At 39.6% G+C, this 25805-nt stretch overlaps 1 protein-coding gene across 4 annotated transcripts in view; it reads right to left on the reverse strand.

Moving 5' to 3' along the window:
• The window catches only part of slc25a21 (solute carrier family 25 member 21), a 76536-nt gene extending 50990 nt beyond the window's left edge, over positions 1–25546 (reverse strand). Inside the window, exons 1-2 of one of the 4 annotated variants that reach the window (XM_026934101.3) lie at positions 24886–25546; positions 24611–24681 (exon numbers count right to left, since the gene is read on the reverse strand). In XM_026934101.3, coding sequence (XP_026789902.1) covers positions 24611–24674 — 64 coding nt within the window. In that variant the 5' untranslated portion in view covers positions 24675–24681; positions 24886–25546. Of the gene's footprint in view, positions 1–24610; positions 24802–24885 lie in introns of all 4 variants that reach the window. The other 3 variants (XM_026934098.3, XM_026934099.3, XM_026934103.3) reach the window with 3 other exon arrangements.
• Positions 25547–25805: the final 259 nt, after the last annotated feature.

A 25805-nucleotide genomic window follows, 5' to 3' on the forward strand; every position in this document is an offset into this window, starting at 1 on the left:
TAAATAACCTAGTGTGCACGCCATATTGTACTGAAAGATAAAAGTCCACCTGTTTCAGAGCACTAATTCAAACAGAGGAACTTCAAAACGCAAGTGCATGGCCTGCTTTTCCATTCTGATTAGTCGCATCATTGAAAGCACAATGCGCATGTGTGTGTCTGTGTGTCACATCATGCAGTCCTTAAAAGCTAAGTAGAAGAAAAAATCATGAGAGAAGGAAAGGAATGGAAAGAGTGAGCGACAAGAGAGAATGAGAGAGAAAGAAGGAGGGATTGAGAATATTCACCCAGGTGGTCCTACGCCCCTGCTGCCGCTGGGCAGAGCTCTGACGTGAGGGGAGAACTTGAAACCCATGCAAATGTGATCACTCCTGCTCCCACTGATTGGAACTGCAGCGTATGATTAAATATAATTGCAAAAAAACCTTTTCCAAATGCCTCGGCAGTCTGGGAAAAAAAAAAACGCAGAGGAAGGATTTAGAAGTCATTCTTTGTCTTTGAAAGAGAGACGGAGGGAGGGGGAAGGTTCTGTCTGTTAAGTTTGTGTGTCCATGAGGTTAAATACAGTGTGTGTGCGTGTGTGTGTTTGCATGTGCGTGTGAGAAACAGGGCTGTTTTCATTGCTGCTGGAGGGAGCTGGTCGCTACATGCAGGGGGCTGCGGATAGCGATGTGGATTTGCTGGCAGATAAAGTAGCACAAGGTTCAGGAGCTGAGTGTCACTGGCCTGATGATTGATGGCCAAGGCGGAACGCTTAAGTCAACAGTGCATGAGCACGTCCAGGCCATCCCAAGCAAATGAAAGAGCAGTGCCGTTCCACTCAGCACCCATTTAAGGGTCAGGAGTCTTTGTGCACCCGCAGCTCAGCTCACGCCATTATGTTATCAAAAATACCTCACACGCAGGAGGCGGCTAGGGGCTAATATCAACACATGGTTTTCAGATGAGAGGAAAAGAGAGAATAGAGAGAGAGAGTGAGAGAGAGTAAGAGAGAGAGAGAGAGAGAGCACTACAGAAGTGTTTGGGTGGTGGTGCTTCCTCATCTATTAGTCAGCCATTAGTGAGTGTGTGACAGGATTTGGGGGTTCAGGGTCACTGGGAAGGGGAGCAGGTGTCCCTCGCTGATCTGTCTGCTGTTCTACTTCAACAGCTTAATCATTAAAACACACAACTCTCTCTCCATTTCGATATTCTCTGGCTGTGAAACCTGCATTAACTTTGCTTGCCAGAGAAAGTAAGATGAGAAATATTCATTGTCTTTACTTCAACAGGGAAAAAACTATACAGCTGTGTTTGTGACTATGGGAGAATGTGTGTGTGAGAGCTGGTGTTCTTGAGGTTAATTACGGTACAGGGAGGTCATTAATAAACTCGATCGATGTGAAAATAAAGACTGGAATCTTTTCTCAAAATATCCTCGAAGCCAACAACTGTGCTTTTGGTTAGGCTTTAAAGCCATGTATTTCTCAAGTGGGTCCTTTTGAATGACACAACCATCATAAAAATCTAAGTTGTATTATATCAGTGTGTACAGCATCAACATCATCAGAGTTATAGTGACAGGCTATAGCATAGGTATGTATAAACATAATATGTCTGCTGTACTATCCTTCCACTGACATAAATATGAATGTAGCTAATTAATGCTTTGCATATACCTAGCACAGGAGGAACCTTTTGGCTTTTTTATTTTTATTTTTTTAAATAAAAGCTCCAGTTTTTGTAAAAAAAATAAATAAATAAAAAAAAAAGCCATTTTTCCAGCCAAATGTTCACACAAAATTGTCAGATATTCCTGTTGTGTGAAGATTTGGTCCCCTCCAAGATATAAAAACATGCGCACGCCCACACACACACACACACACGCACGCATGCATCACAGACTCCAGAGTTCTTGAGTTGAGACTAAACTCCGCAATCTCATCAGCTGCCCTTTAAACAATGTAAAATTAAATTCTCTATATTTAATTTTGAAATGCGGCCCATCTGCAGTCTAACATGTAATGTTCTAAATATATACAAACAAGTTGAAATGTCTCTCCCTCCCCAGAGAGCAAGAGAGCACAAGAAAGCGAGGCAATGCAGTGGTTTAGAGCATTTTCATCAGTGTGTTTGTCTTCCACTCCAAATGAATGGCAGATGCTGTGAGGAAGAGTATGAACAGCAGTGAGACCATTTCAAATGGCCTCAGAATGAGAAGGGGGGAGGAAAGAAAGATGAGGAACCCCCCACACACACTTGCACACATACACAAAATCACCCAGATTTCTTTGCCGATATCTTATTGCTGCAATCTCCCGTTGATTAAGAGCAGGCCAGGCTGCTAAGCAGAGTGTATTTAGAGATAAGATAGACGGGCGGAAGGGCTCAGGATCCAACTGCACTGATATTCTGGAGGTCTTGGCTGCGGTGGAGCTCAGTACAGGAACAGCACCTCAGGGGCCATGTTAACTATGGCCATAGAGAGCCCACTATCATGGCTGTACATCACACGGCACACAACAGCCAACCACTTCACTACATACAAAGATCAGATGGTGAACCAGAGGCTCTTACAGGAGACACGGAGCTGAAGGGCTTTAGTCAGGCACACATAAGAATGAAAAATCTAGACACTGCCCCCTACTCTACATTCAAAACTGTTCACATTTCGCCTCACAAAAGCATTTTATTACTTAAAGGAGGATATATACTTATGTCAAAGTCATGACAAACTTGGAAACAACACACCTGAATATTTTCCATATCAAATTGGAATTGTTCCATAATTTGTACTACATACAAGGTGAAATTCATAATATAGTATTATGTAAAGTGGTATAAAATTGCAGCAATCTGCTTTTGCTAACTTCATTTTCCTCATCTTCCACTCTACTTGGCTAAGTCACCTCTTGTTCCTTTCCCCCACATCTCTCCTGCCGAGTCTCCCAGCTGCAGACCAGGCTGAGTACCTCTGATTTGGGTTAAGTGATTATTACCCCACTGTGGTTTGGGAAGAGACGCAGTCTGGAAAGAAGACAGCACACACACTCTCCCACACACAAGACCCTATTGTGCATGTGTATGCATGCTATGTGTTTAGATGCATGGGTGAAAGACCACGTGACCATGTAGCAAATTTTTTAACATTGAAGAACCTTTAACTAATGTGCTGGACACCAAATCCAGCCTCGCAGCTTGGCTGAGAGAGAACGAGAGAGAGATGCAAACACTTATTTACGACCCTGAGTTAAACTGTCTCTCACTGTGTAATTCTTTATTTTTTACTGCAGGCTGGGGTGAACAAAGTGCATGTTCTGTTATTCTTCCATCCTCTTCTCCCTACATAAACTGTGCAGATTTAGAGCAGAGTTTCATCACTTCCACAGGGACTTGCATTAGCACTGCTTCAGGTCTAGACACTACTGACTCACTAGCACTGAGGATGGACTGCTCCATCTTAATCAACTCCATTTCTTCTGGTCCCAGTGCACAGTTGCTTCCAATTGAGTCTCTTTGTTTAACAAGAAATACAAGGATTCATTATTGGATAAATGGACATTTTAAAATATTTGTTTAAATATGGTAGGAAAAGATGGGACCAGCAAATAATGTAATCCAATATAATGTAATCCAAAAGACACTAAGATCAATGTTGTTCATGCTGGGTGTATACGCAGAGTCAGCATTTTTGTGTCCAGTAGTACTGTTTATTACCTCAAGCAGTGAATAAGTAATTCTGTAATTCCTTAAAACTGTACCTTCAACAAATGCACTAAGCTGGATGAAGAAGCTTCCACCTTTGGTGTTAGCATGCATGAAATAAACACAAGGATTTGATAGTCTGAATGCTATAAAGAACGAACTGATGTTTAAAACCTTGGACGTTGAATAAGAGAAGAAATGCCCTAATTTAGCATATAAGCGTCAAAAGAATTAAATGAATTTATGTGATGGTTAGGTTAAAATATGCAGTAAAAAATACATGTTGTCTGATTTCAAATACATTAAGCATTCGATAGAAAATGATATCAAAATCACTTAAGAAGTAAGCAGAAATAATCAAATAAAACATAATATCTATTTATCTATCTATCTATCTCTCTCTATATATATATATATATATATATAGATAGATAGATATAGTCTTAAAAACATACATATATGATTTTATACATAATCATAAACTCACATCTGATTATACAAATATGTCCCTACAAAACTGTCCCTGTTCTTCTGGATAGCATCCAATATTTGACTAAAAGTATTTAACATAACACTGAAAAATGAAACCTATATTAAACATATCATGACAGTATGTGTACAGCGATACAAGATATAAGCAGTGCTATCCAGAAAATGACAGCTCTTATGAATTACAGAAATTTCTGTTGAATGCACTGTGAGCATGCTGAGTGATCTACGCTTTTTCTTATTTTGTGGTCTTGCAAATGACAGGCATTTCCAAGCAGTGTGTCATGACTATGTCAGAAAATGATGATTATTTACAATTAATAGCCAGAATCGCAATACAAATAAAGCTACTTTCAATAATAAGTTTGGTCATAAATATGTAACTGTAGTAAGTGCATTCATTTGGTGTGGGGCTGGCATGATTTGAATTATATTTGTAAGTTTTAAAAAGGCAGCCCAAATTTAGGAGGCCATTCCCAATAAATTTCTGTCAGTGAAAAATAAAGGATCAAGTCACTTTTGAAGTAGCCATGTAGCAATCATGGTTCATGCACCCCACTCTCCAGGAGTCCATCACCAGTATGTTTTATCAGTATCTCCCATTTGCTCTATAACAACTTATAATGAGTTACACATGGCTCTCAAAGAGCACATGCATGTAAGTACAAACACACAGACAGAAACACACAGCATACAAAAACTGCACTCTCCTCTGAGATGACATATTCGAATCAGTTTTATCCTGGACTTAAAAGAAAAATCCACCCTGAATGATGTGATCTTCAATTAGTTCTGAGTTGACTATTTTAATTTTAATTTATTTCAGAGAGTGATGCAGCAGCACTTTAGACTTTTAGTCTGCCCCGTTTCTCACCTCCTTATTTGTACACTCTACTCAAACAGCTCAGGTTCCAAATTTTCATACTAGTACCACCATCAATGCAGTTGTGCTTGTTATTTCATAGATTGCTATCTAGCCATGCCGAGTCTCTGCCATAAGTCAGCATAACTGCATCATATAGCTGAACTGCAGTCTGGAATGTTTGCTGTCTCCATTACTAATGCTGGATTTCTAATTAATATGACATTGAACTTGGAAAATGATATGATGTGAAGTCATTCTGTGAGGTCTCTTATTAAACGCCATTTTAACTGCATTAACAATGTCCCCCTGTGACATCAGTTCGGCAGACAACAGCTAACTTCTCACAGGAATAATGAAAATGCAGCATCAATCGACCTATGAGCACCAGAATCACAAGCACATCACCAATATTTCAATATAAACACATTTAATGTGTTTCAGGGTGAGGTTTCCCTTTAAACTGTAGGCATGGACAGCAGACAAATACAGCTGCATAACCAATGTATATGTGAGTCAAATGTATAAAAAGCATGTGCCAAAAGGTATAATTAGGGAATGTATAAAAGAAGGATTTCCCCTTTAAAAAATAAACACCGTAGGCTGGTGGGAAATGCAAATATGCGTTAGTACTGAGTGAGCCTCAGATTAGCCGTACTGCTCTAGTGCATGTGGATGATGACTCACTCATTGCTGCTCACATTGGCACAGAAGGGACTCCATATCTGGCTCTCCCTGTGCTCTGCTCTCACTCTCAAAACAAGGCCAGTCCAAAGAGCAAACATCAGCTGGGAGACCACCAGGGTTACTCGCTCCCCTTGTATTTGTTTAAACTTTCACGGCTTGGCTCAGCTACTCCGGGGCCATCTCTCACCCTTTGCTTTTTGCCTAGTTTGCACCCACAGGCAGCAGGCAGCGGAAGTGACTTCCTCCAGCTGACCCTGGTGGTGATGCTGCCCTCTGGCCTTCAGTCATGGCGGGGGTCCTGACCCTTCCGACTCTTCCCACCAGGGCTGATCGGCTCTGGGCCATTTGCACAGGCCTCACCCAGAGAGGAAGTAAGTCATCTGCGTTTGCCCCTACTAACAGACCGAGGCTCCAATACTGCAGGCCGAGACAGTGGGGAAAAGAATGAGCTGGAGAGATGGATGAGCTCTCAGGGTGGCCAATGCATCTGGAGGCCGAATGCTGAGGCATTGATGAGAGCAGGCCAGAGGAGCTATAGGCAGTCTGTTGTTTTATCTTCCCCTGTGATTCCCCCACTGGCCATTAATGCCGGGCCATAAACGGACGGCGCTCAAAACATATTTCGTTCGTGATGTCATGAGCATGTTTTATAGTGCTTGCAGTCAAAACACAACCCAGCATCCACATGTGTGAGGTAAGATTCCCCCTCTCTCACTTCGCTCACACCTATGCTCACTCTCTCCCTCTTTCCTGCAGCTCACAAGCCAGAGAGCTGCTGCTGGGAAGAATGGGCATGAGATGAGGCAGGCTGTCTGGGCTCAGGATGGAAAACTGGGACATGGTTTATGATCTGTGCTCCCTATCTTCCAGTAAAATTCACACCAGAGCTTTTTCCAGTGAAGCAGCATCACCAGCCACCCAGCCAATGATAACAGGCCGACACGCGTGGAGAAGTAATCCAAACACATCAGGAGAAGCTCTCCATGGTGGAAATGCCTGCAGGCAACCTTTTGTACATCATCTCTCTTTCCACAGCCTTCTGAAGCCCGAGCACACACACATACAGGGATCCCCATTTAGTCTCACTGCTAATGACTTGCAGCACTAATTGAACCATGCAAGATTCCATCTCCTCCCTTTCAGGACACAGGATGAAAGCACCTCATTATTTGGTGAGTTCCTTGTGTGGATGAAGTTTTGGATGATTAGACAGTTGTCAGTGGGGAAGGAACAAGCAAAATGAGGAAGTTAAAACTTGAATCTACTGGGTACATCTCCAAAAAAAAAAAAAAAAAAAGATTTGCCTTTGGTAATTACAGAGCAGAAAAGACACCGATAAGACAAAAAGACCAAAAAAAAAAAAAAAAAAAAAAGATGAGCCTATGCACCACACTGAGCCCATCCAGTAAACAGATGCAAAAACTGATGCAAGAAGGACAGGCAATACAGGGATAACATGCAATATTATAAGTCTGGATAAAGAAAACAGAAACAACAACAGAACTACACAAGCTATATGGAATTCAGGACATCCTCGCAACCTGAGACAACAGGGCCATCTGCAATGTTCCCATGCCACAGTAAATCACTGCTCTGCAAGTGCTGATAGGACCCAGAGTCACCCACAAAGATGCAGAGTGGAAAAATGCACATGTGTATTCTCTCTTCCCCTTGAAATTCAAGGTAACGAGTGATTTGCACAGCTAAATCAAAAGCAAGTGTACGTGAAGTGAATTCTGACTTTGTGAGAACAACATAAAGGCCCTTGAACATGCTTCACATTAAAGATATGAAAGGACACTTTAATCCATTTGCCTGCGTCTCACAAAAGCAGGTCTCACAGAGACTGATTCTGTTAGTCATAAAAACATGCGTTTCACTAATGTACCAAATGTGTACCACATTATTGTCATTATTGTTATGATTCATTTTAGTCAGCGCGGGACAGGATTATATATACACTCTGATTCTGCTAAAGAGGAATAAACTGCACTGGCTTTCCATCCCCTGCTAGAGGTATGCTTATCTTAGATTTGAGGCCTATCATTCTTGCTGATCTCTCTCTCTCTCTCTCTCTCACACATACACACACATGCACACACATGCACACACACGCACAGAGGACCACAGGAGTGCTGATGTGTGGGAGGTGGCGTATCACATGGCCCTGTACAGCGACATCTATGTCAAAGTAAAACTGATTCTGACAGAGTGATGGTAGTGGAGAGGTGGGCCCTCCACATCCTCCCTTCCCTTCCCTGCCTCCGTTGCTTTAGGAGATCCTATCGTTCCTCCCGCAGACTAGATTTCTTGGGTGACTTCAAAGCTTGTTCACTAAGTGTTTAGAAGAATGCGATGGAAACAGGAAAATAATGTTCTGATTTCTGTAAACTTTATAACATCTGCTTTTGCTTAGTGTTGGTGCAGCACAGAGCGGCGCCTCTACTCTGTTCTTTTTTTCCCCCCACAGTTTAAAAATCACCTCACACACTGAATCCAGAATGGCAAAGTGAACAACAGGAATATACTCTCCTCAGTGTACAATCAGGAAAAAAAGAAAACAGATGGTTTAATGGCAAGGGACAATTAAGCTAACATCTACTCCAACTAACTTTGTAAGAACGTGACAAATGTGAGCTGGTTAAGTGGTCAGTCAAACTGTTAATTATAATTCAAGTAAATATATAAGAAAAATAGAGGTTCTGAAGTTACTGTCTTTGCTGTAAGTGAAGTGAGTGCCCAAACCCAAACAAAGTCATCATAAATGCACCTTATGACAGAGAAAATTACCTTTGGCGTGCACAAAATTCCCTGTGCAATTTGTTGGGTCTGTCTCTTTATGCTTAAAAGGTACCATGACAACTCTCCTGCACACACACACACACACATAAATCTGCGCCCAAGGGCTTCTTCTCCTTTCCCTAACTCAATCATGCTCAGGTTTCACTCTCTCCCATCCGAGCACAACTCACTTCCTCCTCCAAACTACCCCCCAGCCTTAAACCGCAGCAACTCCCTCCACAATGCACAACACCCTCAGTGCTGTCTAAATATAACAGCTACGTACATCAAGACCTTCGCTGAGTAGAGCTTGAAATAGATAAAAGAAGTATTTTACTGGTTCCAGGTGACGAAAAAGATGACACCTATAGTTTACGCATTTTAAAATAAAAGAGAATCTGAGAGAGAAGAAAACCCAGAAATTTAAGAGCTTTGAGAACCCGTGGAGTGAATTTTTGTCCTCGGTTTCCATCATACTGGCTAAACTAAGCGAAGAGGAACATCAGTACTCAATTGCAGATGAGGCAGTTCTGCACGAGACTGGGCGACCAGTCAGAGAGCTGGGCAATCAACAGAAATTTAGAACAATGTCAGTGAACCTAGCTGACGCCAAATACCAGCTGAAGCAACCTCCCTCTGCTCTGATCTGCTCTCTGTCATCGCCTATTCATCTGTTCAGAGCTGTCACAGTGCATTGCATTGTTTGCACATGCCATTGTTATATGCGATGGGCACGTATTTAAGGCTAATAACTAACAGCTGGCTTGTGCCGGGTTTCTACTCAAACATGCAGGGCACGTTATAAACAGTGTTGTGCTGCGTCTTTTTGTGAGTGTGCAGGTCAGGGTCAAGTGTGTGGGCTGGTTGGGTTCAGTGCAATGTGCGAGGCTCTGTATTTTTGAACACTACACAGGGATGCTAGGAGCATGTCTTAGGTCGAAGTATTGCCAGAGCCTCAAGTGCTCCATGCTCTTACAGTAAGGGGAGTTCCTTTCCGAATGGAGGTCATTAAGGTGGACACGAGGAGTGTGTGTGTGCATGGTGTGGATGATTGGGGTAAGGGTCCAGGTCTGGCGGCCTACAGGCTACAGGTCGAAGCATTTGAAAAAGTCATTTCCTCACTTTCCTGCAGCAGGAAAAACAGCAGACCAGAGAAAATAAACGAGGGGGAAATGAGCGAAAACAAATTAAGGTGAGCGACACTGATAGAATGGACGCCACCAGCTATGCATCAAGGGACGAAAAAAAAAAATGGAATGAAATGTATGAAAATTTAGGAGCGGCAAATTTTTAAATTGCAGAACGGCATGTAAGTGAATCAAGAGCACAACTAGAAGATGTGCTGTGACAGCTGAAAGGATCTAGTGTATGGCTACAGACACACATGGCCCTGATTTCCAGTTAATCAGTTGTATGTGTAGCAGTAAACATGACATTTAGGTAACACCTCTCCCCTCCTGCTTGTAGTTTGCTCTGATCATGAGAGTGTGGGTTTTAATAATTTTCTAATTCTCCAGAACAGCATGCTTACCAAGTAAACATTCAGCGGCTGTTTGTCTCAGCTTATGACTGGCTTATGTGCTCCAAAAGAACAAAGAAATTAAGAACTGTGTCATCAGATCAATGTCACTTAAATCCAGATCTGTCTCCAAACATCCCTCTACCTACTTCCTTAGAGTCTCACTTCCTGTTCCTGTTGCCTACTATAATGATAAATGGGCTCAAGCTCCATTCAATTACACCGAGAGTGCAAAGAGACAGCAACAATGGGAGCCGGCCAGCGCAGTATGGCATGGGCCTTCTGCATTCTTAGTGACAATTTAGCCTAATTAGCATCAACTTCTGCTCCATCCATCATACTCCTCAAGAAACATAAACAAACTGTCAGCTCTAGCGTAACAAACCGATCACCCAGCTACTTAACACAAATTATTCTTACATGAAATGCTGCTTCTCAGGCAAGCTTCCACCTCTAGGCCATTTGGGAGAACGGATGGCTATTAAAATTGAAGACATATGTTCCAGTCAAGTTCAACTCCCCAGTCTGCTGTGGCTGACGCGGTGACAGTTTAGGCAGGCTGAGAGACAGTGAGCGTGGAGGAGACTAGCCGCTGCAGAAGGGGAAGTAATGGACACACACTGCTTTGGTAATAATATAATGACAGGTGAGACAGGCTGATCAGCTGATGTTAACACTGATGTCGTATCTAGAAGGATGAGCTGCAGCACTTGCACTGATTTAGAACTGGATTGCAAGCTTCTGAACTCTCACACTGGAACAAAAAATACATTTTATGTTGTCATGTGATGAGATGGCAAAACTTTTAGTCCCTTTCAGATATGAACTTCTGGGAAATTTCGAATAAAACATATTTTTTTAATCAAGTAATTCACCTACTAATTAGAATGTGGTGGGGCTAAAGCTCTGCAATTCCCCTTTTTTTTAAACAAAACCTTATGTAATTATTTAATTTACTTTCTCTGATTTTTCCCCAGATGTCTTTTGTTATTCAGATTTAAATTTTTAGCCTTTTGTGACATAAAAATTTAGAATTCATGGGTTAATGAAAAATATTACATAAAAACTATTAGGAAAAAATGTAAATAAATATTAACTGTGCTGTGGTGAGTCCTTAGATGTATCTGAGACGTAAGTACACGGAAATAAAATCGATGCCACTGCTTTGGAGCTTGTGTGTCTTGTTACAATAGCTGTGTATAAGTCAGCATCCACTCTAGGTCTATTATAAGCAGCTAAAGCATACACTGCGAAATATTACTGTGTTACACCACAAAACATACTACAAAAAATATTTAAAGATATAACCTATTTGGAATAATGACAATAAAATTATTCACCTACTAGAAAAATGATAGTGCTGATGCTGCAATAATGATATTGCATCAATAATTTACTAGCTGCAAGGTGATGAATAAATCAACCAGGGTTCACTCCTAACATGCTTTACATTGAGAAACTATTGCTGTTCAGATTCTAATGGCTGGTCTGAGTGTTGTGTTAAGGAAATATCATAATTCCCTTGATTCCATGTTTGGTTAAGTGGAAATGTCATTTTCAGGTTTCAGTGATATTCCACCCCAAATCCATGGGAAAAAAAAATCCAAATGGACCCCAGAGGGATGATGAAACTGTTTGTTTGTTAGCGGTAGACCGTAGTGCCCATGGTACACTATTAATGACAGATGTTTATATCATTTAAATGACATGGAAAATAATCACAGCCAGACAATATTTTATCAAGTTTACTCTGAATCATTTAGTCTAGATCTGACACACAGTTTAGAAACTCTTTGGAAAAACCGAAACAAAATGTTAAAACATGCCTGCTTGATACAAACTCAAGTTTTACTTTGTGGTTTCATTAGACTTCAATTCGACATTCCCTTTGTTCTTTATCCTAGAAGTCACTCTGTTAGGGGGCCTCGGTGGTTAAAAAAGTGGCAGCTAGCCATGTATTGTCTTGTGTCTCATCATGGTGCTAAAGGCTTAATACTTTTTCCCACAGTCCACGTGTACGTGATAGCATGTAAAAAGTTTACTGAAAGCCATACAATAATATTACTTTATATTAAATTTATATTGTTAATTTAGACCATTTTGAAACAAAAGAAATAGATTTTTTAAATAATAAATAAAAAGCTTTATTTTTAAGATAAAATAACCCTTTCCCATAAACAGACAAACAAATGTGTGTGTGTGTGCGTGTGTGTGTGTATGATGGCTACTGTACATTTACCTTCCTTGTCTCTTTGCTCAGAACGCTTTGTGATGTTCAGATGGTTGATTTAATGTACCAACCATGTACAGTGAGTTACTGCACCAGAGCAAATAAAAACCCACTTTCTAAAATCACCCAATTACCTAAGTTTAGTTAACCCACATCACAACTGATTATGAAGAAAAAAATCATGATCATGATTACAACACAATTCAAGCTACACGTTGAGTGTTTGGGTAACTGTGCATTTAAATCAGCAAACTTTGCAAATGTCCGACATCATTGAGCAGGCTTCAATTTTCCTTTTCCTTTTTGATGTTATAAAGCATTTGAAATGCTTGACTAATTGACTAGGAAGTTTGGCCGGAAACACTTGTTGTTTTAGAGGGCTGATGGCAAACCTCACTCATCGCAGCCAAAAACAGGCTATGCAAACTTTGAGTGAGAAATGTTCAGAAAGCTTAAAAAAAAATGCAATGGAGCCACACAAAATGACAAATTATTCTTTTTTTCTCTCCCACCCAGAGTGATTTCTTCTACATTAAAAACACTATACATAGTGTGGACGGAGGGAGGGCCTCAAAACAAATCCAGGTTGCTCCGCTAACGACCATCTTATGGAAATGTGACGCTTCCTTGCCAAGGTGAGAGTGGAGAATTATTCTAATCAAGTTAATTCTCTCACAACAGCAGCATGATGTCATTTGCTGTTTGCTCATTAGCTACTCCTGGTTTATGGCCAGCACTAATTTTCATTCAGTTGTGAAGGTAAATATAAGCCTTGTTCATTTTCGGACTGTTTTTGACTTAGAGAAATTACACGCGGATTAGTACGATGTGAAATAACGAGGAAGGGGAAAATAATCTGTTCTTCTAGCATGACTAATAAATGGATTGGGTCTGTCGTTTAGGCAGCTCATGCTTCAGACGGAATGACGCTTGATTTACCCACACGCAAACTGCTCATTTCACTCTCACTTTTCCTCTCACCGCTCCATTTTTCATGAGGGCTTTCTTCACTTTTCAAAGCCACGTCTTTCAGCTGAGCTCCTATGATGATTGATAGCACTTGTGAGATATTTAACTTTTGAGAGCTTCTGGTTTACAAAGTTTAGACCTCCTCTGGCATTGATGCGTCACCCATTCGCATGTCGTCACTGTGACCTGAGTGAAAACTCACTTCTCCATCACTGCACTGAGATCACTGCTTTACTACTGCTCACCTTTCCTCCTTATTTTACACATCTCCGCTGACAGCCTTAATCTTATCCTCCATTTCCTCTCACTGTCACCCTCATCCCCTCTATCGCACTCATTCTCTCTCACTCACTCACTGGACGGCAAAAGTCTGTGAGAACTGTGGCTTCTTTCTCTTATCTGATCACAAACTGAGGAACTATGAAAAGCCATAATATAACCAACCCATGTTCTGTGGAACTTGCCCAACAGACAGCTCTAAAGCCTCTGACAGCTTTAAACATGTTAAATATGTAGCATGTAAACCTGCAGATCCACTGCGTTCCCTTACATATTATTCTTTGTAAATCAACCAAATAAAAAAATGCTACTGCACTCATTCGACTGACAAACACTGATATTACAGAGTGAAATAAATGAATGATTTTCTTGGAAAATCTTGGAGATGTCTTTCTGCAGAACTTTTGATAATGATCGTGATTGATGTACAGGTCAGAACAGACTCTTGGGGAGGGAAACACATGAATTTGAGGTTCAGGTGCTGCTCATCTGGTGGAGTTCTCAGTGACTGACTTCCAGCGAAAGAAAACAAATCCTAGTCCACTTCCCCACAAACTGTTTCCCGCAAGCAACCTGGCCACTGCTAGACCAGCACCAGGATGTTTGGCTTAGAAAATGACTTGGCCGCTCCTGCAGCCTTTTTTGGCTAATTTCCCTTCTCTCTATTTAGCTATTAAAGGCATTTAGGATTAATCATTTTACTGCACAGTATTCTTCTTCTTTGACTTCTTCTTCATCTAATTATTATTATAATTATTATTATTATTATTATTGTTATTATAATTATTATTATTATTATTAATAATAAACAGTCGGGAAATATCTATTACAATTTTCTGCTTATATATAAATATCATAAATGGAATTAAATCTGAGACTGGGTGGGCTGAGAAAAAAAATTACCAAACAAAACATTTCCTCAAGCAATCAAAACACAAACAGACCCAAGAAAACTGCAGCGACCTGCATATAATCACAGTAAGACATTTCCTCTACAGCAAGCCTCACCATCCACCCAAGGCCATTTATAAACATGAAGGGGGACAAACAAGGAAAGCACGGGCAGTGTCAGCCTGCATTGGTCTGGATGTGAGCTGATAAATTGGTGGCTGCTGCAAATTGCCCCTTGGGCACCATCCATTCAGCCGAGTGCAGTGGAGAGGGCCAATTTCAAAAGCACCCCAGAGCTCCGGCACGCAAGAGCGAGCCTTCTACCAGGTGATGGGCTCGCACAGAGGAACAAGTGGTTACAGACAAAGAGATATATCTTTGATCTCATCTCCTCTGCTTTAACCCAGATGTTCAAAGCACACACATGCACATTCACACACACACACACACACTTGTCTTACTATCTGTGTGAGGACATAATTATTAATGTAGCTATATAATGCTACGTCTATATCTATATCTAACCCTAACCTTAACCTTAATAACCAAAAAGAATCCTTTTGGCTCTTTTAGGTTATCAAAAAAGCTGTTGTTTATATTCAAAAAAAAAAAGATTGTTCTCATGGGGATCTGCCAAAATGATCCCAAAACTGTCAGACGCCACCCGCCACCCTCCAAACACACCCACACACCTTCTAAGTGATACTGTGCAACCCATTCCAGGAACAAAACCTGACTACAGTTAATCTAACTCTTTTCCTCCCTTTGGCCATGTAGTAAATGTGAATCGAGACCTATATAAATTCATACAGTTGAGCCAGAGAAACATTTAAAAGAAGTACTGGTTTGGTTTTTCCATTTGTAGACATTTGTCTCAATCTCCATTCCTCTCGTTCTGCTCTATGGAGAGCTTTTTCTGCCAGAGAGCGTTTATCGAGAAAGCATCTGTCATATCTCATCGCAGGCCTGCACCGCCGAGTGCAGTCTGTGTCAGCGGACTGATAACTTAACCTTTCCCTGATCTGCACTTCAAAACAGAAACAGAGTCCCAAGACTCCCGCCATGTGTGGTCTGCTCTGCGCTCCACTACTCTCGGAGTGAACGCTTCATTCTGCAAAATCCAGTGATGGACACAGACACCTGCCATTTTTCTCTTTTGTCTGTCAGAAATGTTTCTGTTTTCTAAGAGCACAGTCTTGCCGCCCCGATTACTCTTGATACTGACATAAAATATCAGTGTGCTATATCACAGCGTATAGTCAAGACACGGCATTGCCACGTCCACTGTTTTTTCATGGCATTTCCATGAAACTACTTGCTGTTCCAATCAAACAGCTGTGACAGTTTTCCCTGCTATTTAAAATCTGAGTTCTGTTTATGTTTTTTACTTTTAAAACTATCTGAACTGGAGTCTTTCAATTAAATCATGAAACTAATCATATGCATTCACAGAAAAGAAATTCTGTATGCAGGAATCAGTTGTCCGGCATTGATTTGCATGGGACAAATGGCAACAGCAAGGAACCATTAGGATTTTCAGAGCTTTATCATCATAATTTGCTCATACAAATGCAATTAACTTAATAGTTTCCTGATAGATTGTAGCATCTCTATTCTCTCGTATTATTTTGAGTGGGCCTATCATTTACTGCTAGATAAATATTCACCACAGGAAGTTTTTCTAATTTTTCCGCTCTGGGGCAATCACTGCAAACCTCCCCATCCCCACTCCGCCATCCTCCTCCCCCCCCCCCCTCACTTTTAATGTCATCCCCATGTGAAAGATTTGTAAAGTTCGAAAGGAAGAGCAGAGACAGAAACACCTCCACAGCTCTCTACTGCCCTCTAGGCACAAAGTATCTACTACATTGAGACAACACACTACAGCAAAGAAGGCGAAAAAAAGACAGTAACAACACATATGTCATAAAGTTAAGATAAAAATGCATAAATCAAAATTTCAGACAAATTTCAAGCCGTCTAAAAGTTTATTATCTAAACAGAATTTCTAAACCTGACTGTGCATCCTTTCCTAAGCAGTGCACTTGTAGCTTCTGCGTAGATATTCAAATGTAGAATGTTATATTTTATATTTATAGATATCACAGTAAGAAAACTTTTTTTTAAAATATAAAGAAAATGAACATTAGGAACTTTCTGCCTCATAACAGATTTTAAATAGACTCAAATCCAAATTTACACCTAACATTCTTTAGATCTATAACATTCCTTAAATCTTAATTAGCCTACCAGCTCAAAATGATCTTAGATGGTTTGAAATTGCTACGTAGACTTGACCAACCATGAAATCTATTTAAACTGTTTCCTACAGCACAACTTCAGCCCATTGTTTTCATGCTGAAGTCATTGTACAGATTTTTATCTCACAGAGCTCTCTCCTGGAAGAGTAATGTGTCAGGCAGCCAATTCAGATTTGTGAACAAGAAAGCATGAAAGTCGGTCTATTATTCCCTTCCTGTAGCATGTTAGGACCCACCCAGTGCCAGTGGTTAGCATGAGCAAATAGGAATCCTAGACGTAACGACTGTGCACTTTTCCATGACCCAATGTAATTTTTATAGCTTTATTCCACTGTATAATTTCCCATATTTCAAACATAATAAAGGGAATTGCTGCAATTCCCCCTCCGTCCTTCTCTTACTTGATCCCAATTTTGACATTTGTGTCTGCCTCTATTTTATTGGATGACTCTCTTCTTTTGAAAGGATAATAAAACTGTAAACAAATTTAGACCAAGCCTGTCTTCTGTCTTCTCAGCTTTGGTTCTCATTACCAAATTTGCCTGCATTCTCTGCTAATGTCCCACTCTTAAGGAAAAGTCACCCTTTTGCTAGATTAAAATCAGAAATGATCTAAAGTGTGTGTAAATTTGAGACTCCCTAATTAAGAGCACAACAGCATGCACAACCATGAAGAGGACATTTCACTCTCAAAGACTCTCAAGCACAAAGGAAAAAAAAAATCAAATACGAGCGCACCACTAGCACTTGCGCCCTTCATCTAGATGGATCTACATCAGTGTAAGATGCTTTCTCTCTGCTAAGGAAGAGAAGGACGAGCGGTGATCGTCCTGAGGTACAAACCCATTTGTGTGTCCTCAGAAACACACACATAGTCTTGTAAATCAACGGTTCTTTCTTCACAAGCCCTTTTTTGACAGTACTTATTATGTTTATTTATAATGCAAACGTTTCTTCTAAAAAGTCATCAGGTTTGTAATTTTCTACAGTCCTGATTCTCAAATTAGATTCAGTTAACCTTCCCTCAGTCCTGTCCATAATGTTTATATTAGAGCAATGCTTCTTCTCTCCCTCATTAAGAACTGCTCCATTTTGGTTTCTCAAAAGAAAATAGAAGCCTACGAAAATGGCAATGCGGTATTATAAGGGCAGATTCACCCGCAGCTTCTGGACAGTGAATGGCAGAATATAAAACAGTAGTAAATCTCTCTCACTCAGAGGCAAAGAAGATTTTCAATTGATGTTGGAGTCAAAGGGCATCACAGCACAGTCTGCTGAGATCAAGAAAAAAATTATTTGCAGTACAAATGCCAAAATCCACTTTTATCCAAAAAGCGGACATACTTCGTAAAATGGGATATGATTTTATTTTCAGAGCTGGCTCTAGGATGGAAAATCAAGTTCATGTGGTCCTTTTTACATCTGTATAGTCTTGCGATAATTCTGTACAATCAAAGGTTCTCCAGCCAAAAGGTCCTTCTGTGCTTAATTATGACATTTGGAAACAGCCAACAGGACACCCAAGCCTTACAAAAGTGAACGCTTGCACGCAAACACACAGACTCACGCACATACAGACACACACACACACACACACACACACACACACTGCAAGCAATAGTTTCATTTTCTTACAGGGTTATTCAGATGATGGCCCTTGACTACTTAGACGAAGTGCTCAATTAGGCATAGCTTGTTCAGCTGATCTTCTAGCCAGTTATGTTATTGCTGCCATGTGCTGCATTACTGCGTGTATACCTAAGCTTGGGGCTACCATGGAATAGCATCCTGTTTGAAATGACTTTTTTTATTGCAATGATCCATGATTCCTTAAAGTTAATTTTGTGAGAACAGTGCAATTTTATGTCATTTTATCTTTCGGGAAGAACAGGATGGGATTTGTGTTCCGTGCACGGTATAAAATTATTTCAAGAGTATGGTACTGCCATAGTATAAAATAATAATAACAAAAAAATAATAATAATAATAGTAATAAAAGAAGCGCATACAGGAAAGTAAAAGCCATTCAGAATGATTGGGTAGTTAGTGATAAAACAGTGAATGTTTCTGATGCAAGCTTTCATCCATTTTTCCCTCTAAATCACAAATAGAGTCATTTTAATAATTGCTGCCTTTAGATGAGAGTGTGTAATGGTCCAGAGATAGCCTCCCATGTTGAACAATCATAATTAAGCCGCTGATTCTGCTCTTACAATAACACTGCAATTATCTTTATCGCTTACAGCGACGTAACATGCTTGATGTGTGTGTGTGTGTGTGTGTGTGTGTGTGTGTGCGAGAATTTGTACAAAAATTACAGCAAAAACGTCTCCCACACGCCGTCAGTCCTGGTCCCCAGCTAAGTCAGTGCTATAAATCAAGTCATTAAGATAACGTCAGTAGCTGCTGCTCAACTCGTACATAACACAGGCAGACAAAAGCTCCATCAGCTCAAAACAGAGGCCCATCTCTGACCCGGAGCTGATTCCCCAAAAGCAGCACACACTTGAAGTATTTAAACAGTAGTTCCACCTAATCGGCCACCAAAGAGCGGGATCCTAGAAGTCTTACAGTGTACTCTGGGATTTATCACGAATCCTTTGTGCGGAATATGAAAGGGAAATCTACCAGAAAACACAACAGTCGCTTCACATAGTGCTTACAATGACTCAAACGGCCCATATCTGATCAGATCCATTCCCTCCTTCTGCGATAGTACCTATAGGAAATCTGTGTGTGTTTTTGTAGAGGCTGAGTGCTTGCTTCATGTTTTCTCATTGTAATTCATGCCTGGCTGCAGTCAACTGATTTCTTGTGACATTATGATCCTGCACATTTCCTCATGCATAATTAGTCTTAGTACTCAATAAATCTCCTCTGTTTGTTTTTGTAATGTTTGCTGTGGTTTACTGGAGACCTTACTCAAACTCAGAGTATGGGCTTTTAATGCACAGAGGAAAGAAAAGTGCAAATATTTCAATTCTGTTGAATTAGAAAATAGAAAATAGAAAGTGCATACAAAATATAAAAGCATATCTCTCTACCACTCATATTGAAATATTCGTATTAGAATAGGAGCCTGTTGTAGGAATGAAACATTTTCACTAAAAATCTTAAAAGCATAAATCTAGGCAGCTTATCTTTTACACTATATAAGACAGTAGCCTTAAATAAAACTAATGTAAGCTTCTTAGTAAGCCAAAGTACATGCATAAAGGACAACCCCAAACTGACACAGAAGGGGCAGATTTAGAGCAGATACAGTGAAGTAACCTTCCAAAATCAACATTACTTCAAACATGAGCTCATCTAAACATCTGTCTACAGCATGTCCACAGGGAGCTCAATCAAAGCCCTGCCGAAATATGTACAAGTGTTTCTGGAAATAAATATTAGGCCTAATTGAACTCTGATTATTGCAGCCAATTGTGCCTCTGAGAGGAAACGCTCATTTGTATCAGATATCTCAAGTTAGGGAATAACATTGCCCAAGTCACTATTTCACTTTGCATCTATTTATTTGATCTTCGTTCTGTTGTTTCTTTTCTTCTGCCTTAATCCGAATAAACTGATTTATTTGATCCATGTTCCCTAAAGCTCATTACACAGTTTAAGACCATTAAAATTAGTAAGCTCTGAGTGCATTTTAAGTGAGGGCCTGACAGTTGGCTTGCACAGAAGTGGACTGAGTTCAATCATACTTAGGCTGTCTGTCTTTTCCCGACACACTCCATTTGCAGTCGGCGGATACGTTTACAAAGAAGCTAATCATAACTTAAACATTTCTGTGCAAATCTTACCAAATTACACAGAGCAACATGGAAGTAGAGAGGAAATGACTACCAAAACACTTAAGGTAAAATCTGACAGGTTTTTTTTCCCTGACAATTTGGTAATAACTGAGATAAATGACTCAATAACTTCTTACTAAGACAAAAAAAAAAAAGACTAGCTCCACACCAAAAAAATTTCTACAAGAAAAAAATCAAGAAATTTTACATATTACTTGAAATGGATTAGCACTTTTTAAACAATGTGAATTATTACGTATTATAACTACGATTCAGGATTTATTTTATTTTTTTTGTAAAAAATCTATTAATGTGTGAATAAAACTAAATTAATAAATTAAATAAAAATGTATATATTTCATGTTTGGTCTTATTAGCCTATCTTGTGGTTAGGTAAAGAGGTATTATCTAACTATTAAATAAACATACGCATAAAGAACATATTAGTTTTAAAGTTTAGTTTTGATTTAAATCCATGAACGGATCAGAATGCAGATCTAAAGGCTGACAGAGAAAGATGCTGATTAACGTTAAATACTGAAATAGCACTAGAATGAAGAGGTACTCAGTATTATTTCCATATAAAACCTTTACAGGCTCTATGATTATTCACCAAATGAGTGTGAAGCTTGCTGGCTCAAAATATGGGTTTAGGTAAAAAGATAAATGCTTCCCCCTGGTGGTATATGACTGAAATTCACAAACATAGCATTATTATAATTATTACATTAATATTATATTATGTAAGTATTATTAGAACAGGGAATAAAAAAATCTTGGTGGAATCTATTGTAAGTTCCCTTCCTTTAAATAACATAAATAATGAGATAAATCTGCTAAGCAGTTTGATTTTTAAGCAAATAAATGAAATGTCAGTAACAAATGCATACATCTCTCGAAAGGTCCATGTGACAGCAACTTATCCAACCAGTAACCCCAAGCACAGACACACACACACACACACACACACACATCCAAACTGCCCTGCTTTGAGAGGCACAACTGAACTCTGCTTTTTCTCCAGTCCCTTTAATGGAGAGTTGGACGCAGGATGCTGAGGGACACACAGAGGTTACTCTACAGGATGAGAACTGACCACACTAGGCAGCCTATTAAACCCTGCCAACTGACCGCAGAAAGAAAGAAGTCCAGTCCCAGATGACCATTAAATATGACTACAGTCGCAGAGTTCACAGAGGACAGCATTCCCTACTTACACGATGCTATAGCTTTAAATAAATATATCACCTGTGTGGTCATTTCTAGTTAGTGTCTACAAACACCTAATCATAGAGAGCATTGGAGACTACAGAAATCTACATAAATATCACAATTTAGAGTGACTATTAGTTTATAGAGTAATGGTTTAAGGCCTTATTAATGAATGTGTGTGTATAAAACATATAATATGCTGACACTATTGCAGCATTTGCAAGGCAACATTTAACATTTACATGAACATTTGCAAAGGTTCACATACACACTCCAGTTCAGTCTATTTAATCACAATTTAATGATAAAATCATGAGATCCATAAGATCCTGTAATCCATCTACTCATCGCTACTCATTACTCATATACTATACAATTCAATATACTACTACATTAAGGCACACAATAATTAGATAAACTGATCATTGATTAAAATAAACATACAGTATGATGATTAGGATTTTATTCTTCATTGTGGAAATAAAATTTGCTAAAATTATTGAATATGCTGATATACTGCCTGTCCATAGTGTATCTGGAAACATAAAATTAGATATATCTATTATTGGTACTCTGCCAGACTGCCCATGGAGAAAAGCTAAAGAATGCATAAAGTCAGTATAATGTAGTGTAAATATACTTATAGCTCTTAAAAATATTACAATTTAAAATTGAACAAACACTGATTTTAAGAATGCAGACATGGGCAGTCCAGGGGCCTTACAACTAAAAAAAATCTGCCTCCATGGAGGCCAATCAGGTTTTAGGGACCAGCAGTAGACTACCATCAAATGTCCTGTGTGTATGAGCTGGTATATACCCACACAGAAGCTTGCCGAGATGTGGAAAGACATGTAAGTAATATGTGCTGTGTAAAAAAAAATGATGTTATTATCACTGAATAAAAATATTCTCTGAGTGCAATGGCATTTAGGACATTAAAGGAGTTTTTCAAGCACAATGTTTAACCTATTCTCTTTACATCAATATGTTATCCCTGGTCTTGAATCATCAGACCCAGCTCATGATGGACTTCGCTACTGAAAAATTCAGCAGTCTGACCAACTACCAGCTGCCAAACCACTAAGGATGTAACTGAATATTAATACATTATTCGGATTGAATAGATAACGTGTTCTTGATGAATACAAATACAGGGTGACTGGTTGAGACTAGAGGTGTGCATCAGTGCTGGGATCCCATGGGAAGTTAAAAAAGTCACATGAGCAGGCGGTTTTTATTTTTCATGTGGGTGCGAGAAAGCTGTCAGATATACAGCTCAAATGAAGACCACGCTCATTAACATGAAGGTGTGGCAGTCCTTAGTAACTGCCTGGTCAGGGTCATGGTGGTTCAAATTAGGCTATTAGTTTATCTATATAGTATTTTGGAAAATTGAATCAACTAAATTCGTTAGAAAATATTGTTGGCAGGTACAAACAAAAGCAACTGTGTGAGTGGGATTAAAAACAGTCCTGCACACATCTCTAGATGACACCACTTATAAACTTGAGTGATGAGATTGTGGAACTGGCAGAGCATGACTACCTCTGTGTAGAAATGCCATAGGGTTTTTTTTTTTTTTTTTTTGCACAGGGTTCATTTGAATTAAAAGAAATTAAACACTTCAGTTTTTAACTCAGATACATATACAGATATACACGGTGTCCCAAAAATCTCCATACATAGGGGAAATTAACACTTTTTAGCAAAATGTCTTCCAAAATTTTTCATACTTACTTTATATTATTATTTTTTTTTTTTTCAGATAGCCTTTAAGAATGCATTTGACAAAAGAAGAATGTATTATAATCATTCTAATGGCTGGATCGTGAAGCTGTCACAAGGTCGTGCTGGACTTTAGCAGGAAACATGGCAAGCACATCACACACAGCATTGTTGCCAAACCTATTAACAAATTCAAAAAGACTGGAAGTGCTGTGGACCAACTGAGAAGTGCACATCCATGAACATCCACTGACAAAGGCACAACCGACGTGGTGCTGGTGTACATAGTCCCCTGTGTATGGAGACTTTTGGGACACCCTGTAGATATTTGGAGCACTAAACAGATACAGATTCAGATAGTGGTATTGTGTTACACCGCTACAAAGCCCAGACCGAGCTAGTAAAACTGGTAGACCGTCAATGCCAGCTGGTAAGTGCATGCTAGAAGGAAACAGTTTCTGTATTATTATGACTGCTACTGCAATGTTGTAGACATTTTTAAGAATATACACAATAAACACTAAACCAATTAGAAAATCTTAAACATTTATTGATCAGTTTAGACAAGTTATAAGGACGCTGGAAAATAACTTACCAGCTGGCATTGATGGTCTACCACTTTGACCAGCTCGGGTTGTGTTTTGGCAGCTGGTCAGACCAAGCTGGAATTTATTTAGCAGGTTATTATTAAAGAATCTATTAGATGTCTTATATCAGGATTTCAAAACAAAACAAAAAAACTAAACAAATAAAAAGGAAACAATAAAACAAACAAACAAACAAAAACAAAACAAAAACAAAAACACAACAAACAAAAACAAAACAAACACAAACAAAACAAACAAGTGTGCAGGGTGGAATAAGAGGGCTGGAGCTGATCTACAGTCAGAAGGAGGTATCCTGGGCTCAGGACTGAGGTGTGCTCTCCTCCTGCTGCACACTGTCTATCCCTGAGGATCTGATTAAAGGCGGAACTAGCTGTAGTGGGCTCGTGTTCCCTGAAGACTGCGCTCACACAATCCGGATAGGGAATATGCTCAGTTTAAAAAGTGTAGCTCTATCTTGCCTTGGTTTAGTTCCATATACACACGAGTGAGAAGTGCGGGAATGGAGCGCGTGCGTGTGTGTGCGCGTGCGTGTGTTTCAGTGCAGAATCCTAACGGTGCAGGATTCTGCGCTAGCTTAGCTTAGCTTGGCTAAAGATCAGGGTGTTTAGATCAGGACCTACCTGCGGATCCGCCTGCAATGATCTGATGAGACGCCTCCCGCACAAAACTCCTTTTCGTACTCATTTCTAGTCTGCGGTTAGAAAAATGCGATTCAGGAAGTGTTACAGTGGGCTGCTGATAATCCCAGCAAATACGAGTTTTATTACTTAGCCTTATCTAGCAGACTCGTCCCTACTAGTGGAACTTGAACCTGAATAGAAACTTTTTACGTTTAATATTAACAGCTTATATGTAAAACACGACTTGTTTTTACTGTTTATGATAGTGCAGTTACCTGTTTTGATACGCTATTAAACTGTATGAACACAGCTGATTGGCCTGCAGCAGTAGAGCTCACTGTTCAGAGCTGGGGCTTGTCTCATTCAGCTGGACCGCATGGCCAGAGCTGGACTTAGTGCCCTTAGCGGCCAGGGTTTCATTTTAACTACCTGTTACGTCACTGCTGGCAACCAGAGATCTAAGCTATTATGTTTCATTGAGAGAGTGGTAAACAGAAGTGCTATAAATTGACTGTATTCTAATTTCATGTTTTACTTTAACCTACAGTTAATAAAAATGACCCTGTTACTGTATTTGTGACATAAGCCTACAGTTGAGTGCAAAAGTTTGCACCCCAAAAGGTTTCTGGGTAACAAACAAACAAACAAACAAACAAACAAAAAAGGAAGAGGCATCTCAGTTCTATAATGTATCACCACAAACAGAATTCCTAGGAGTAAAAAATCAAAGAAGGTAAGGTAAGGTAAGGCAAGGCAAGAGACAAAGAGTAAAGTTAATAAATAACTACACAAATAAATAACTACACAAATGTATTAAAAAAACTGTGGCAAATATATACACAGAATATAGATTATGTGCAAAATGAGACAGACTATAACCAGATACACTCGTATGCAGGTTATAACAGTGTGCAAAAAATGTCATTGTGCAGCATTAGAATGAGCAAAATTCTTCCATGTATGATATTTGTCCTCCAAGAAGTAGTGCAGAAAAATCACCGTGCCGTCTCAGGTGGAGAAGTTATGTGCGGAGTTGTGCAGTCCGATGACTGCAGGGAGGATGTGTTCAAAGCACTCCTTTCTGCATTGAGGCAGGAGTAACCACAGGCTCAGTGTGCTCCACTGGGCAGTGATTGTTGGACGGAGTGGATGGGAGAGATTGCTCATAGTGACAGTGAAGGTGTACTCTGCAACA

The sequence above is a fragment of the Pangasianodon hypophthalmus genome, chromosome 10 (genome assembly GCF_027358585.1).
Source record: "Pangasianodon hypophthalmus isolate fPanHyp1 chromosome 10, fPanHyp1.pri, whole genome shotgun sequence".
Taxonomy (NCBI): Eukaryota; Metazoa; Chordata; class Actinopteri; order Siluriformes; family Pangasiidae; genus Pangasianodon; species Pangasianodon hypophthalmus.